Source organism: Pogoniulus pusillus, chromosome 28, assembly GCF_015220805.1.
Source record: "Pogoniulus pusillus isolate bPogPus1 chromosome 28, bPogPus1.pri, whole genome shotgun sequence".
Classification (NCBI taxonomy): domain Eukaryota; kingdom Metazoa; phylum Chordata; class Aves; order Piciformes; family Lybiidae; genus Pogoniulus; species Pogoniulus pusillus.
In genome coordinates this window covers 11,299,055-11,316,920 of record NC_087291.1, presented here as the reverse complement: position 1 = coordinate 11,316,920, position 17,866 = coordinate 11,299,055, and the positions used below count along the sequence as shown (strand labels likewise).

General features: G+C 41.2%; 1 protein-coding gene across 15 annotated transcripts in view; it reads left to right on the top strand.

Annotated features, from left to right (window-relative positions):
* HDAC9 (histone deacetylase 9) overlaps positions 1–17,866 on the top strand; it is a 465,174-nt gene that overhangs the window by 178,294 nt on the left and 269,014 nt on the right. For 8 of the 15 annotated variants that reach the window (XM_064167142.1, XM_064167141.1, XM_064167140.1 and 5 more), the window contains exon 1: positions 1,125–2,061. The exons of 1 other annotated variant lie outside the window; for it this stretch is intronic. In XM_064167142.1, the coding sequence (XP_064023212.1) occupies positions 1,956–2,061 (106 nt within the window). In that variant the 5' untranslated portion in view covers positions 1,125–1,955. Of the gene's footprint in view, positions 1–1,124; positions 2,062–17,866 lie in introns of those variants that run through there. 6 more of the 15 variants (XM_064167144.1, XM_064167145.1, XM_064167153.1 and 3 more) reach the window with 4 other exon arrangements.

The following is a 17,866-nucleotide window of genomic DNA, read 5'->3' as shown; positions in this document are numbered from 1 at the left end:
GTCATCAAGTATCCAGATATTACAAGAGTATCACAGTCCTTTGTTGTGTGAATAATTACTTTGGTTACACAATTGTGAGAAGCTTAAAAAAAACCAACAAACAAACAATTGCCCTTGACTGTGATCTGTTTTATTTGTCGAAGAGCAAACACATGCTCCTTTCCCGAAAGGCAGAACAGAGCCTGAAATACTGGGCAGAATTTTTGTTCTTCAGAAGAAAAGAAAAGCCAGAGATAGTTGAGGATTTGGTGGATTTCTAGAAAGCTCCAAGACAACCTGTTTTTTTGGCTTCTAGGGTACAGTGAGGAATCACATCCCTGTGGCCGTTGTTGCTCCCCTAGAGCATTGACACTGAAAGGGAGTTGTCATTTTGGTACGTGAGGGATCAGGCTGCTGGTTCATGTATGTAGGTGGTGATAGGCTGTGGTCACCTGTGTAACAAGTGCTGTAAGGCAGAGCAGGACTCAGAAGTAAAATACCATCTGTAACAGTGAAATGAACCATATTTATACGTAGATACATTAATCGAGATACGCAAGTTTTGAAATACCGTTGTGAAAAACAAACTTCACTTAGCATGTGTGAAACCTGCCGAGGTGCAGAGGAGCGCCCAGCAAGCTCGTCTGACACACTGTCAAATGCTGCTCTCCTGAAACCACATCATCGTGTTAACCTGAGAAAGACGCCCTGCAAAGTTACCTAATGCTCCTAAAAATAGATGCGAGCTGCTCAGCCCCTCTCCAAATTTCAGCAAGTCAACTGAATAGCGTGTAGCCGGCAAACGAGCCTAACGGGCTGTGCCAACTGCACAGGCATGCTGAACTCGGCAGGGCTGCTTCTGCCTGTGCGCACAAAACCCGGCCCTTCGTTCATAGCTGCCTCCTTGCTGCCCCCAGCCCCGTTGGCTCAGAATGCGCCCCTCCCGAGGCGGCCCCAGGCCCTGAAGGAGCGGGCAGCATCCGCCCGAGTCCCCCGCCAGAGCCAGCTGCGGAGACCCGGGCAGAGGTAGCGGAGCGGTCCGATGGGTTCCGCCAGTGGGCGAGGCCGGACCACGCCGCGCAGAGCCTGCCGCCGGCACAGCCTCTGGCCTTATTCTGAGGCCGATGCAGAGCCCGTGGCGTTGTGCGCTCCTTGCACATAATTGTCCCTGAGGGGAAGGAGAGGGGTGCGAATCCCAGGCGGGGAGTGTTTCTGTCCCGCACCCTCCCTGCCTCCTCCGCGCCGAACGGGCTGGGCAATGGGAAGGGGTTAATGGCGCTGGAGAGAGGGAGGGTGGCCGGCGGTTTGAGAGACAGAGCCTGGACAGCTGTGTTTGCTGTGGTATTTTTAAAGGCATTAATGCAGGCTCCAATCACCCGGCCAAGCCTGACCTATTTTTGGCTCAGGCCGGCCATTGTTCTATTTCTGCCGCCGCTGGGCCGCGCGGGTGTCGATTCAGATGCAAATGAGGCACCGCTGCCGCTCCAGCCAACTTCGCCCGGCCGGGCAGAGCGCGGAGCAGGGGCGGCTGCGCTCCTCCGGGCTGGGGCACGTCGTGGTGAACCCGCGGCGGCTGCCGGGCCCTGCAGAAGGGGGTTATTTGGTTTGATGGTCTTTGAGAGGCAGTGTTCCCCTCCTCGCTCCAGCTGAGAACCCGAAGCGCAGAGATAATTCTTCATTTCTTCCTGCACCTGCCGTGGGCCGCCCCAACGCAACTGCTCAGAGCCGGCGGCGCGCAGCCCCCCGCGCCCTCACGGCTCCTTCTAGCGGGCGGGGGCTGCCGCCGAGAGCGCATCTGGGGCTTTCCCCCTCTCTCGATAGATACTCGTGCAAATGCTTAAACACTGCTAATTGCCGAAGCGTATTATCTTACAACCCGCGCAGGAGGAGGTAGGACCGCAGAGGGTCGTGCCCGAGCCCCTGTGCAAGTGCAGTGATGAATCTGTGGTGTAGCTGAAGTGCAGACCAGCTGGAATATGCTGCAGACCATTTACGAGAGTGAATCGTGTTTTTCCTCAGATGGGGTTTCTGGACGTGAACAGCTCTTGGCTCAGCAAAGAATGCACAGTATGATCAGCTCAGGTAAGAGACAGTCGCGTACCTCAGACTCCAGTGGCTGACCAGCGGGATCCAGCCTAGCACCACAGGAAAACACCTTTCCTTTAAAGAAGTGACTTTATTTTTGTGGGGTTTATGTAAGCTGTTGTTAAATAATTACGGGAGCATGTAGCAGCTGCTGCTTTTGCAGGGAGTTTGCCTCCTTCAGCCTGCTGCTCTCCAGACAGAGCAAAATGCTCACAACCCAAATCTAGTTTGGGATTCCTTGTTTGTTTTGTTGCGTGGTTGCAAAATGGGGCTCACGATACAGACTTGTTCACAGAGGCTCCCTCAGACAGATCTCGTCAGGAGGCTTCAGTTACAGCCCCTCTCATAGGCAATTCTGGTCATATGCCTGTAAACAGGATTTGATCTTTCTGTGAGTTTCCTTTTTGCCAGTTTCCGTACAAAGGTAGTTTAAAGCCAATCACTCTTGCTTTTCAGTACAGTGTTACTTGGAAATGTCTTTAATGTGCATAACTTGGTTTGTAACTTCGCAGCATTTGTGAACCTGGCAGTGGTAATCACATTTAATGATTCACTGAGATGTAAATTTGATGTGTTTTTTAATGAAGGTATTTCAGAGCTACTTTCAAGAAATACTGGACATTTCCTCATGCACATGAAGCTACCCTTGTGTTTTCTTATTTCTTTGCTAGCTGTATTTGAAACCTGCAGATGATGTACTAAACTGAAAGAACTGTTGCCATCCAGATAAAATGTCAATTTAGATAGGCTAAACCAGTCAAGATTCAGGTTACTTACACCCAATCTCTATTAAACTCAGTGAATTCCAGTTCTGTTTTTATCACTCTGAAAACTTATCTTTTGAGGCACAATGTTAATATTTTTTAGTCTAGATCATGGACTGTTTTCCATGAAATTGACTTTATAAAAGTCCTATATATAGAATACAGGATGAATTGTTTGCATGTGCTTTAATCTTGGTTTACTCTTCCTTGTTTTCTTTCCTTTTAATAAAATATTTTTCTCTTCCTTTTTTTAACCCTTTTCCCCCTTTTTATTTCACAAAACCTGTCAGTGCTTCTCAGTTTTTAAGATTGTGTAAACCACAGCTCTCCTCACATACTGCCTCTTTTACTGCACTTGTTGAGCCCATGTTTGTTTGTTTGTTTTAAAAAGAAATTTATTTTCCTGTTTATATGAGAACTCTTCACCTGTGTTTCTTTTCTTACATGCACTTTTAGAGCATTTTTAGAGCAGACTTCTAGTTTCAGATATGAAAATAATTTGTGATTGTGTCAAAGGTAGCATCTTCCCTGTTAGAAAACACTTGGCTATGTCTTAACCTCATGATTAGTGTTTTTCATTAATAGAAGGCCAAGACTACCTCATAACGATTATAGACTCAATGAGAGATTGAAAAGGTGTTAGGTGCAGGTTAAAATAATGAGAATACCTGGAGGAAATGGGAACTTCAGATGGTAGTGTTTATGATTGGAAGCTTTTCTGTTCCTTTATAAAACTACTGGGTTGGCTTATACCCTTTTTGGATCTCCGAGAATTACTGTTTCTCCAACTTCAAAGATGAGATGTTGAATTACAGTTCCTCTGTCAAGGGCAGGAATCAAGTTAAAGACTTGCTTCTGAAGCTCTAGCAAAGGCAGTAAGTAAAAGCAGAAGTTTCTCTGAAACATCTACAATGTCAACCTGTCATTCAAGAATTACTGCTTTGCTTTGGTTTTCCTCAACAGCTCAGCAGGTCTCCAGTGCTTTCATATTGGCCAAAGAGATGAGACTGACTGATTTCCTATCCCTCCTGGTTTTGTTGTTTGGTTTAGTGTGTGTGTGTGTGGTTTTGTTTGTTTTGGAGATGTTACTTTGTTTGGGTTTTGTTTGTTTGTATGTTTGGTTTGTTAATAGTACGCAAAATTTAAGTTAGCTATACACAAGTGGAAGTCTGAGGTTTTTAGCTCACTATGGTACATCGTAACTGCCAACTAATGTTGCTTGAGTAATAGCAGTTATCTTACTTGAAACACAAGAAAGGGAGGTGATTTTCTTGTAAGTCTGTAGCTCAGCATTTCTTCAAAGAAGACAAGAACATAATGTAAAAGTCATGTTTTTTGTCCTGATACTACATTAAGCCCATTTAACATATGCAGTTTCACCTGTAATACCAGGTAGAGCAGAAGGGATGTTTAGGCTGTTGAAAAACCCAACTACTTTAGTCCAGAACCTTGTCCATGTAAAAGATGTCTGAATACGTATTCTGAAGAGCGTAACCTATTCCTCAGTGTTTCTGTTGGCCTTCAAAGTACGCAACATGTCTTCAAGAAGTTGACCTGGTACATAGTATGCTGTTTAATTCATGTCACATGAAACCACAAAGCTCAGTGTTGCTATCAATTACCTTCAGTTCCCTCAAGTTCAGGGTAGCTTTTCAAGTATTGTGTCCCTATATGCTGCATACAGGAGAGAAAGAAATTATCTTTTTCTTAGGATAAAAATGTTGCATATCTTTAAGGAAAGCACAAAATCATGACTGTTAACACTGCACCCCTGATACTCTTGGAGTCTTTGAAGCAAGCGCAGCTTCGACACTCAATGGATTTTTAGGCTTGTCAGTTTCCAGATGCAATAGACATGCATTACACAACTGATTGTACACTGGACTGGTGTCATCCCCAGGGACAGATTCAGTGGCTACTAGATATGTATTTGCAAAGCAAGCTGAAGAGTTTCTGACAACAGCAGACATAGGGAACACTTCTGTCATGTGAAGCAGTTCTGCTGGTATTCCCTCAATTACTGCTTTGCCTGTCTGTCTCCAACCTTGCCTGTAAATCATACTATGAATGAGATTATCTGGATAGGTACCAGTCAAAAGTCTAATTATGAATGGAGCAATCTAGATAGGCACTGACTCAAGAAGCTGTGTAATTTGCAGACACCTACACCTTACTGCGGAGAGCTGTTTCAGCTATCTTGAGAAGGCTGAACTAGATTCTCCCATATGGTACTGCTGCTCTAACATGCAGCAGTAAGTGCTCTGCATCTTTACTTAAGAAAATGGTGGTGATGTATTCTTGCCCAATGCCATAATTCTTTTAGTTTCACAATATAAAAAATAAATCTGGAGTTCAGAGCCTCTTACATACTTGGGATTACTTTTAAACTGTGCTTTGCTATTATTTTACCCCAAAAGTCTCAACCTTTGTGTGTGCACAGTCACAGTGGCATTTAGCTGACCTTTTACCTTACCACTCTACAAGTTACAAACTATAGGTCCCTGAGAGGAAGCATGTGGTGCAAAACAGTCTGTGGTGAGAATGATTTTTAAAATATAGAGAAATAATAACTATTGTATTACTCAATAACTAACATTACTCAAATACATGTCAGTTATGTGAAGGAGAAGAACCTGCTCAGCCGTGGCATCTGTAGATGTTGGGCTTTGACACCAAGTTCATTAACTGGTGGTAATTCAACATGCTGTGCTGTTGTGCCACATTCACTTCACTGGCGGTACTTTTACATACAGCCTTGCACTGGCCGACTTAAATTCCACCTTGTCTTTTATTGGATGAGGCATCCTCTGCTTCCTGCCCAAAGCTGCTGAAAAATCAAGAGTTCAAGGAGATCTTAAGCTTAAAGCCTTGCTTCATCACTGAGTTGACAGGTGACCTGAACAAGTTACGCAATCCTGCTTATGTCAGCTAACCCTTCTGTGAAGTACAGAAAGTGATACCTGTCAGGCTTAGGAATCTACAGAGCAAGACTATTCTGAAGGGAATCTAATACTCAGAATGATTAATTACCGTGATTGACTTATCTACCTACAGGCTTGCAAAACACCTGCAATTTCACAAATGGAGTGAGTGAATGTAGTCGCAGGATGTTATTCTCTGCACTAGTCAGGAAATACAACCTGTGTCACTTGAGTATAAGTGACAAAATCAGTGCTACACACATCATGCTGTACGTGGGTTGATAGGTCCTCGTGAGCTGTCTTCCCTCAGGAAACCCCAGTGTACAAAATTTATGCACTGTATCTCTGGAGGTCCTTTCTGATCTCAAATGTTCTGTGATTCTGTGATCTGTGACCCTGCATACATATTTCTACACATGTATTTACATTGCCTTCAGGCTCTCCTGTTTTTTTTTTCTGTCCAAACTAAAGTTTCACCTGCTCAGCTGTTTCTGCAGAGAGATTGCAGAAAGCAAATAACTTACAAGTTTCCTCTAGTATTTGTGAAGAACTTGATGTATTTGCATATTTGAATTGAGTAACGTAAACTTCCAACGTACAAACTGTTGCATATTTGATATCTCAGGCAATAACTCTTCAGAGAGAGTGAGAATAGATATGCTGAGCTTTGACTTTGTGATTCTCTATCAGAGTAATGAAAAAAATGGAGTGGGAAAATTCAGAGAAGTTCTGAGTAACAGCTGGAGAGGCTTGTTCAATGCCTGTTGTAAAGGCTAGGTAGAAAAAAAATCTAGTGCTTATTAAGGAAACATTGAGTACAGTCCATTGTTACCAACCTCATGTGTCCTCTAATGCTGTAATACTGCTTTTTTCTTTCTATTTTGAGCTTCTGGAACTGTGTGATTACCTGACAGTCTGACTTTGTATTAGAAGACAGAGTTTGTGGGAGAAGCCTGAGATAAGAGTTTCCAAGTACAAGATTGATAAGGATAGCAAGCTACAACAGATGGAAAGTAAACACAAACAATGCAGAACACAATTTCAAAACCTCTTTGAACTTCTTTCCTGGTACCATTGGACACTGCATTTAATACAGAGGTTCACTAGTACTGGTACTGAGTCACTAGCTCCCCTCACTTTAGTGTGTTGAGCTAAATCACTTTATTAGACATGAGCTTTTTAACTTCAGCCATTTATTATTCTAGATGTTCAGCTTTAAAACACCTATTGGTTTGCACTGCACTTAAATGCAGTTTCAGTTTTCCCTCCTGCAAAACTGTCCCCCTTTAACTCATTAAGGTTTGCATCAAAGATGAGGAACACTTGCAACTCCTTCTGCTACCAGAGCCTTAATCAGATTGTTGTTTCTGTACTGGCTGCCTGGCCCCTTTTTTTCTGCACAGTCTTTGCAGAGAAAGCAAAAACTGTGAAGAGAGAGAGTAAATAGCCTGCAAATATGTGTATAAACATTGATTTCAGGTTTTGATATAGATGGATGTGTAAGGAGGTTTGTGATGTCATTGCATTGTAACCATCCCAGCTACTGTTGGGGGTGGGTTTTTATAGGGTGGGTGCAATCCAAAATATTGTAGGGAAACTAATGGGGAGATACTATTGTGAAAGACATGAACATCTCAAGTGCCCTGTTCTGTGGATCTCTTTAACAGGCTGACTCCTCTGGGTCAGTTATTCTTAGCATAGTTATTTTCATCTTATGGCATTACAGGTCTAAGATTAGTCTGTTAGGCGTTATCATGCCATCTGAGTTACCTCCTAATATAACTGTACACCGGAATGATTATTTATAGACAGAGCATTCTGTCATTTTTGCTTTATTTCTGGTAGTTTAAATAAAGAAGAGCAACAAGAAAAACCACAGATTCCTTCCTGCTGCCAAAACAACATGATAACTGCCTGCTGAGGGGCAGGGATATTGTTCAAAACGTGTGCTTGCAGCAGCTGCAAACATCCTCTTTATCTCTTTATCCCACTTCTATTAAAATAAGCTACCTCAGGGCACCACCACTCCTGTCTCTTCTGGAGGAGGGAGAGGGGTGCCTGATCGATGCACCGAATGACAGAGAAGATGGGGCTGTGGTTGCTGATGAGAACAAGAATATCCAGGTGCTATTTTTAGGGGCTGGCGCTGTCAAGCTTCATGTTCAGTGTGAACATGTCACATATGCACACAGCTCCTCCAAAATGGACCCCTCTAGTTTTGTTACATAAAAGTGATGCCTGTTCAATTAGCCTTCTAGGTGCTTTTCACAAACATAACAGGAAGCTTGAGCAAATGACATGTTTTTAGCAAACCCTTCTTTGTGGCTGCTTCACAAATGTTTCTGCTCACTAGAAAAACTTGAATCCTAAAGCAAAGTTGTCATTCAGAAACAAAGCGAGGCACATTCTCTTCTAAGGGAGTTCACTGGGGTCTTTGTGCTTGCATGGGTTCCACTAGCAGCAAGCTCTTAGTTGTAGTTTAGTAAAGAGCAGCAAAAGTAGCCAAGTGGCAGATCTTCAGCTGTGTCTGTGCCCTCTGACTGTAGTTGCTGCTCAGAAACCAGCGGTTCATGAAATAGGAAAATGCTAGTGGATTATAATTATCTAATGAACTCTGTTACCTTTCTTCTCTAAATAAATGGTTTGTTTCTATCTTTTTTGCATGTTCTGCATGTAATTAGAGGACACCTGATTTGTTCTACTTTGAAATGCTACCAGTGTAAAAAAGCTTGCAAAATCAGTGGAAGCCTTTGCATGGTTGAATGATGCAGTGCTGGTTTAACTCCCATTATATAATAAGCAGCTCATTTCTTTCTGTCAGGCTGGCAGTGTTGTGCATGTCTGTAAAGGTATGTTGGCATTTAGTATAATCTGAGCATAGCCAACACATCTGTTTCATTTGTTTTTGTGTCTCCCAGTTGTAAACTCCTTCCAGCTTGTGGAGCATACAAACAGAAGAGCTCCAAGAATTCAAGCCCTTTGTGGGTGAAAGTGCTTGAAGTGCAGGATGCTTTATTCTAATGATGACACGTTCCTTCTAGTAATGAAGCTGAGTAGCATCAAAGGGAGACAAGAAAAGGAATGGAATGAATTCTTCAAAAATGAATCATATTTTTACAATCAAAGTCTATTGTTCTCTTTCATGATCCCTGTGGTTGAAGGTATGCATGCCGCAGGGAGGAACTGCAGCTATTAAATTTCACTGAAGTCTGGAATGGAATAATAAGGAAGCTTAATGTTAATGTAATAATTTCCCCCAATTGTTCTGTTCTTAATCCAAGTTTCCTTTTTCTTTCTTGGTGCCCAAGGCCACCACCTTGTTGAGTGGAGGGAGTATGGGGGGGGGGAGGGCAGTAGAGAAAACAGATTGTTAATGCTTAATCTTACGCAGAGACTAATGTTGATGTGTGCTACTCCTGTTTACACTTAGTAAAATGTTAGTGATGGCCTTTTATTTTCCTGTTTGCCACTCCTCTTGCAGGGACAGTAGGTTCTTCGTTCTCTTCCATTATTTGTTTGATACTAGATGAACATGTCTATTAAAAACCATATTTTTCCTACGCCTCATGAAGTCTTCACATGGATACAAAAGAAGTGAACCTCCTGGACTGTTGAAGTTTTTGATACTCTAATTTGAATTTGGCCTTGAAGTTCTGAAATGCTTAGAAGAACACATGTATTACAGTCTCACCAAGAAACATCAAATAAAATACCTGGATTTTTTTGGAGATTTTGCGCTAGCACAAGTAGGGACAGAATTGGTATGAGGCACAGAATGCTGTCAGAAATGGCAAAAGGAAAATCATCAGTCTCAGTCTTTGTATTAGAATCTTTGCTTTTACATGTAGATATGTATTGTTAGAGGACCACATAGATATGACTTAGGTGCCTCAAAATGCTCATCATAAAAATCCTTGCACAGCAGCTGCAGAAACCTAGTGGGACCTAAATTCAGGAGAGTGCTTTACCTCAGGAGCCCAGTAGATGCTCACCAGCCTGTGTCGTGCATATGCTCGAAACTGTTCTGGGCTCCAAAGATGGATCCACTCATTCCCACACACATGTCAGAAAGTTGGCATTCTTTTATTTGCTGTCACTGTTTTTCCTACAGGATCTGTTTCAGAAGAAGAAAGTTTTGCTCTATTGTTTCTTCTAAGAATTGGCTGTAGTTAGTGTGGAAGGAATCCTATAGGAAATAGTGAGTCTTAACGAGGTTTCTTCAAAGACTGTGAGGGAAGGGCTGGCAGGAGGGGAAAAGGTTTAAAGAAAATATGAGAGAATTTTATAAGTGGAGTAGTAGTGCAAAGATGAGCTATGCAAACACTTCCTGTGTTAAAATGCTGTTGGGAGGGAGGGTGGGGGAAGGCACTGATAATGCAAGAGAGCTATGTGGGAGGTGGAAATGAGGGTAGGTTGAAGTACAGTTCTCACTGCCCATAAACAGAGGGAAAATAGAGGTGAAAACAGTTAATGAAAAAAGTCAACCCCTCAGCTGAGAGACGTTTCTGTCAAACCCCCCTCCAAAGTAATAATGAAGAATACTTGGGGAAGTAGGAATATTTTAGAGCCGTGTTATAAATAAATCAGGACTGTATTACTCTTGTAATCACACTGCAAGCCACTATTTAGGGATTTCCCTTGCCATTGTACAGACTGTTTTTCTGTTGCGGTTTTTGGTCTTGAGAATGAGAAATTTCACTGGGAGATGGAGAAGTGTAGAACTCTGAGTCTCTCTATGTACACACTACGAATTCTGCTACATCTTACCACTTTGAACTCCCCCCTCTCACGTAGCTCAGCTTTCCTTCCAGCTTCTTTTGCACAAATAAAATCAAAAAAGGTGGAAGAGGAAAATTAAGAAGGGTGCAGTCCAGATTTCTACATTCAGTCATGTCTTTCTCAATCTACAGGACACTAAAACTCATCTGCTTAACGGTTTTAGAGTCTGCCCTGAACTTGCAGCTCTTAGTTACGACCAGTAAGTTCCCCAGCTGCCGCTTTATCACCCTGCATGTATTAGCACAAGAGAGAGAAAAAGAGCAACAACAAACTACAACAACCCCAAAACCCACTGAAAACAAACTCGGAGCTCAGAAAACTGCCCACTAGGCCAAGCAGAATAGACAAGATAGAGATGATGCAGATGGCAGAGTGATGGGAGGTTATTTTTGTTCTCTGTGAGTACTCTCTGTGTGGTTATACAGATGTAAGGCCTCACCACAAAGAAGAGAGGGAGCTCTGTAGACATGGCAGCTGGTGGTGCTGGAAAGGAAGAGCACCCTGGGCCTGGGCTGTTATTCCCCTGCTGAGCGGTCATGTCCCTTGTACTAATGTGGATATTCATGTGTGTCACAACCACAGAATGTTAGAGATTGGAAGGGACCTCAAGAGACCATCAACTCCAACCCCCTTGCCAAAGCAGGATCACCTAGGGCAAGCTGCACAGGAACTCATCCAGGAAACTCCACACATCCAGGAGACTCCAAATTGCTCTGGGCAGCCTGTCCCAGTGCTCTGTCACCCTTGTTGTAAAGAATTTTCTCCTCACGTTGAGGTGGAACTTCCCATGTTGCACTTTATACCTGTTGCTCCTTATTCAGTCACTGGGCACCACAGAAAAGAGAATACATCCTTTGCTCCTCTCAGCATTTAATGAGCAGAGCCTAAAATTTCACACTCACTTAGCACCTTGTTAAACTCCAGTTAACTACCTAGCACTTTACCCTGAAGTAGAACTTATGTTAATACTGTCCCTGTGAAGCTGTCAATAATTACCTTCCATCATCCATAGGGCACACTTTATCTGTTAGTGTGAAAGGAAAATGCCATAGAAATGTATGTTGTTTTGGATGCGTTGGCTTCTTCAGCTGTATCGAGGTTGAACGAACTGGAAATAGTAGCTATCTGCACCTTGGAACCCTGTCAGTCGTGGTGTGGTGCCACCTGTAGTCTGCTTCAGGAGAGCCTTCAATGCTCTTCACAAAGTGGCTCATGTTCAACTTCTCCTTCATTCTTTCTCTAATCTTTGTGGGGAAAAATGTCTGGGCAGGCATTGTCCCACTGTATCCCTCCTAGCCTCCTTTGTTTTTATAACCTAAGAGTGCTCCGATATGCCCTTATCATCCTTCCTAGACAACCTGGAAATCAATAGAATTGAAGTTATAGGAGGAAAATTGCCCTTCATGTGATGCTGTGGTGCTGTTCTCTGGTTGCTACTCAGGTATCAAATCCTTCCTCGTATAAACCAAAACATAAAATAACTCTAACTGATACTGGCATGCTGGCAAATGCAGGTCAGAAGGACCATGTAGTTGTCATGGTCGTTGCTGTTCAAGTTGAAGGCACAGTTTGGCTCTCTTGACTGGCACTGGGCCACGCTAGGCCTGGCAACATGAAATGCAGACATTTTTCTTCATCAGCACCCCTCAAAATGATGTTGCTGTCCGCAGTAACACCTCTAGTAGAAGATGTTCAGATCTGAAAGAAGAGAGTTTTTCATCACTATTCTTTTTGCTGTGGAAGTCTGTGTGTCTGAACTGGGAATAGCCACAGACCGTGCCCCTGGTAGAACAGAATGAAAAGCCAGAAGCCTTAGTTAGTAACATTTATGTAGAAAATAAGGTGTTGTGTCCAGCTGTCAGAACTTAGCACCTGCAGCGGAGAGAAGAAAAGTCAGCTTTCTTCTTAGGTAACACACTAAGATGTTTGAACTTCATGATTATGAGTGTAGCTATAAAGCCTATCTGGAAGACAGTAGTTGCTTTCTGCAAAGAGAGAGGCCGTATAGATGAACCTCACATTTCTGCAATTAATCCACTTTGTTATTACATAACCTTTAACTTGCACTCCCCAGAAGGTCCAAAGTTAGGCAAATAATTCTCATTTATAGTATGATTTTCCTCATCCCGTATAGATGGATTGATGCTTAGGTGGGTATAAATAGTATGTGTTCCATGAAAAAACTCTGTGGTAGTGCAAATGAAAATCAGACTCTTTCTACTTATGGAAGTCTTTCCAAGCTCTTAATCATTTTAAATCCAATTAGCCTTTTCCTGCTTCGGACATGGGTCCTTTTGAGATAGGATAACCAGACTGGAATATTCCTGATGGCAAAGCCTTGTTGATGAATATGAAAACTTACTTCTATCCTGCTTTCTGTACTTCCTGTTTTCATTTTGAGTCTTGCTGTACGCACATTGACCACATGTTGTCACTGAGCTGTTGGCAATGACAGCCAGATGTTTTTAAGGTTCTATTAAGGTTAATGAAGCACAGTCAGGTATACTCCACTCTTTCCTCCTAACAGAAATTACTGTGCACATGCAAAAAAATTAGTGAACCTTTCTATTTTGTGCCCCAATCACAAAGCTTTGTGAGGAACTCTGGCATTCCTCAGAGCCTTCCATGAAATACCTGAAAAGATTTGTTTCATCTGTGGTTTTAACCCAATCAATCTTTTTTCAATTACTCTTCTTTCCAGACCTCTATTAAAGGAGCAATTACTGTTGCCTCACTGCACTATCAACATTTCCTTAAATTTGAAAAGAGTGTTCCCTTCTGCTGTTTAATCTTTAAAACTGCTTCTGATCAATGGCAGGGTTCTTGCAACTTCACCTAAAGGCCAGAACAGGACACAAACTCCAATGAGACCCCTTGTGAAGGGCATTTTTCAAATTTGGTTAAGTCTATGGACCACATCCTTAACTGGTACCAAGCATCACAGTCTCACTGAAATCCAGACTGGTTTTTAGTCACTTTTTTTAACCCTTTGGAAGATTTCATTTTTTTAATGCTTTCATGTCTCAAAATACTTACGCAGTTCTAATTTGAAGCTATAACTGCATCCTAGCAAGTAAGTTTACATCAAATGTAATTTGTTCCCTAAATGGCTATGAGATTAAAAGGAGTCAAATTGAAACAAAAATTGTCTCAATTGTAGATGTCCACGGAGGATATTGTTTTGGAGTCAGCATAGAATAGCTCTTTTTCCCTTTCTTCTTTTAAAATTACATACATGGCTTTGTTTGGCTGAAATAATTTTTGCTAGGTCTTACATAACATTGATCTGTAAGCTGAGACAAAACATTAGAAAATTTAAATGCACAGTAATTTCTTGGGAAAATACCAGACTACAGCAATTGCAGTAGTACATGCATTTTAACCTTGACTAGTGTGTTACAATTACAGTGATGTAAGCATAGTATGTTTGAAGTGAACAAAGTGGTTTTGTTTCACCATTTATTTGCAATGCTGTCTGTAGTTGTGGTGCAAAGAGTTTAAAGTGAAAATAAAATGTAAATGTTACAAATAGGATACAAATAATAGAGGATAAAACATATGAAGAGGGATTAAGTGGGCTATATTTATAGTCTATAGCAGAGAGAGCTCAAGGGACATGGGCATGGGCTATAAATAACTTCAAGGTAACAATATAAATGAAGGAAGGGAATTATTTGTTCTCAAAAGATGGTGAAGCATAGAATAATAGCCTGAAGCAAGGAAAAGAAAAGTTTAGGTTAGATGTTAGAACTTTATTCTATCAGTAAAAGCTGTGAAGAGCAGAGACAAATAACTAAGGTAGAAGGCCGAAGCAATAATCTAAAGCACCAGCTGCAGCTATTTGTAAGATTAAAATTGCTTGTAGATGGAATCATATTACAACATTCACAGGGCTGCTAGACTTGGTGAAGCAAACACTCCTTTAATTTTCTTTCTTGTTAAATCTTGTAACACCCACATTTCATGCTATGTGCTAATTTCCCATGAAGACTACATAGATACAACATTCCTTCCACGATTGTTATGCAGCTTTAACCAGATTAAGGGTTAAAAATAACATTAATAGTCAATTATAACTTCTTTTAATATTGGAATTTTGAAGTCATATTATTGTAACAAAAATGGAGTATCATGCTGTTATTTGTTCTAGTGAGAAAGAAGAAGTGCTTATCAGTCTGTCATTCTTATCAGTCCCTACATGACATGATGGCTTTTGAACACTAGAAGATAACACTGGTGGGCAAAATAGCTTGTGTGAATCATACATGCTGGTATCAGAACACTGGCCATGTGCTGGGTACTGTTGACTTCACTGGAATGAAATTACTTATTTAGGTTGGGTGCTGGCCTGCTTCAAAGGGGGAGAAGGGGCACAAACTTTTCCACTGCCCCTCACTGTAGACCTTTCAAAACAACATGGTTCTTGTCTATGTCATCACTTGTACATGTTTTGCTTTGTTCCTCCTTCAGTATGTCTGAGAGGCTTCCTACTACTCCAGATTTTATGTTTTCATCGTAAACCAGCTATGAAAAGTCATGTCACACCATCAGGAGCAACAGAGAAGGTTTGAAAGACCAGAGCTCTTTCAGGATGGTGTCAAGTATGTTTGAGAGTGTGTGTGTGAGAGAAAGGGAAAGTGAAGGTGTGAAACTGAACAGGTTTTTGTGAATTCTATCAACAACATACCTCTTATTTCATCATTCCATGAGTGTCTGACTCTTCCAGTAGTCATGGGCTTTTTGCATGTCATGAGAGCAATGCAACAAAATTCTGCAATATGACTGCTGATATTGTGATACTAAATTAATATGGCAACTGGTTTGGGCTTGGCTTGTCTAAGGTAGGCACTAGGCAATAATTGCTTTGAGGAACTTGGTGGCTATAGTTGTTATATACAGTTTCTATCGTAACTATGGTTTAAGCTAACATTGATCAAATCATGCAGGAGTGTTCAGCTTAATAGATGTATTAGTACAAGGAGGGGAATATAATTTCTGCTTATTTCTGCCCAGGAGTTCATGCTCAGTAGCCTTATACGCTTGAGCTGTTAGCATCATTAGATATCTCCACTGCTGTTAAATCAGGCAGGGTCTGCTCTTTAGAGGCACACCTGAAGCTGAGATTTTTAGACAGTAGTGGACCTTTAGTTTCCTAGGCATTTAGCTTATGCCTAGCTTTTTTCCTGCCCTGTATTTCCTCTATACCTCTCAGCTGTTAATTTTTTCAGCTTTCAGAAATGTCTGTCTTATTAAGATAGTGGATAGTAGTGTTTCCTATGGATAATAGACAAAAACAATCCTGTGTGACAGAGGACTGCAGTGACGGGAATTTGATTTTGTACTTGCCACTTCTATTTTAAAAGCATTAAAAGAACCTTAGAATGTCTTGAAAATTAGACTGAAATTAATTAATGAATAGCTGTTAATTGCCCAATAGCGTTACCATAGCACTTGCATGGTTACTATGCCTTTTTAGATCAACTAATGAAAGTAACAATCTATAGCCCATCAGATTTCCAACAAAAAGGCACTAAGATGAAAAATTTGGTTATTTGGCATGGATAGTAGCACATTTCAGTATTTAATGGTTGTTGTATTTTTGAATGAGCTGCCATAGATACTTTAATGTATTTTTATGCCAAGAGGCATCTGTCTTATGCTGTGAAAGACCTTATCACTTTATTTCACCTCGACTGACATTATCCTTTTCATAAAGTTAAAGGGAGTCATCTTTTTTCCTAGTATGTATTTCTATTACTGTTTTCCTCTTGTTTGTTCTTAAATCATGCAGAGCTGGGGCTTTTTAATCCTAACATCTTTGGAGTGCTTGGACTCTCCCTTGGTGTGGTAAAACCTGTCCTTATGAGAGAAATCACTAAATGAGAAAATCCAGAGACTGCAGAAAATAATGTCTTGATTTGAAAAAAAGATAACCAATTAGAATGGCATTTTCTCCAGGCAGATTTTAGAATTCATTTAAATTACTTGCATAATTGATCACAGAATGGGAGCAGTTCTCAGTTACCTGTAAACAGTCACTTCCTTGTGGGATTGTTTAAGGCATGTTTGCTTGCTTCTTAATATGTACAGAAAAACTGTCTAGTAGGTGGTACCGGTTGCTGTCCACTTCATACTGTGACTTTGCCTCCTAAACAGTTCTAAACACTGATTAGTTATTCACAGTGAAACTGAGTAGATATCCAGCTTGTCTGAACTCCAAAAGTTTAGTGTTGTTCCAAAGTGAAAGATTGTAGTTTATGTCTGATGCCAGCTGGCAAAGTCTGGGTTTAAACTCCCATTTTCTTTCAATTCCTTATCTTTATAGATGGAAAAATATTCAGAAAAAATCCCTTCTGATTTGAAACTTCATTTGCTTGTACTTAGGCCAAAAGCAAATGTGCACGTGTGAAAGCTTACATACTTTTATGAACTTGAAAAGGGAAGCATGAAATTAAGTATTATTCTTCCTTATTACGGAAAGAAGAAAATCACATGCTGGTGTTCTTCAGTCTTTCAGGAAATGTTTTATCTTTAGAACAGAGGCCCTAGGGCTGCCATGCACAGCTGAGCCTGAAGCCTCTGCAAAACTGCATGTTCTTACACATTTCTTCTGGCACCTGTACTTACACTGCTGTTATTGTTGCATGAAAAGTGAGAAAGTCATATAGGTGGTTAGGCTATGCTGAGCTCCCTACTGCTGAAGCTACTTTGCTGTAAGGAGAGAAGTGAAAGCTGTTGTTCCAGTTTTATAACAGTACTGTGGTCATGCCATTGGTGAGAGCCTCAGGACACAGGCAGAAGTCACTGTGGAGAAAGGGCCATAGCTTATCCAGTTTTCTGAATCTGGAAATAAATTCTTGATAAATAGTTACAAATAAAATAATGTGTTAAGCCCGTTTAGCTCTGCATGGAATTTCTCCTCAAGCTGTTGAATATTCTCGTTCTGATCCAAGAAGGAAGCGCTGTATGTTTAAAGCTCTGATGTTTAGGGAGTTATAAATTCTTCATCAATCTGATATGGTATGCATTATACCTGGACCTCACTGCATCAATTTGTTGCACAAAACCCCTTTTGTTGACAGTCTGTAAGAATGGCAGGTCAAGAAAAAAAGTTCCTTATGTTTAAATAGTCAGGTGAAATTAGAAGACTGTATCACCATCTTTAATGATTGTTTTCTAGGAATGATTTGAATTGCTGTAGTCAAATGGTGAAGTTCTACACTTTCTGCTGTCATGATTAAGTGTCACTAAATCTTTGACTCAACGGATTGCAAAGTTTTGTGTGGTCATAAGCATTCAAGACTTCAAATTAAGAAGGACTTTTTCCCAGTGGCATTG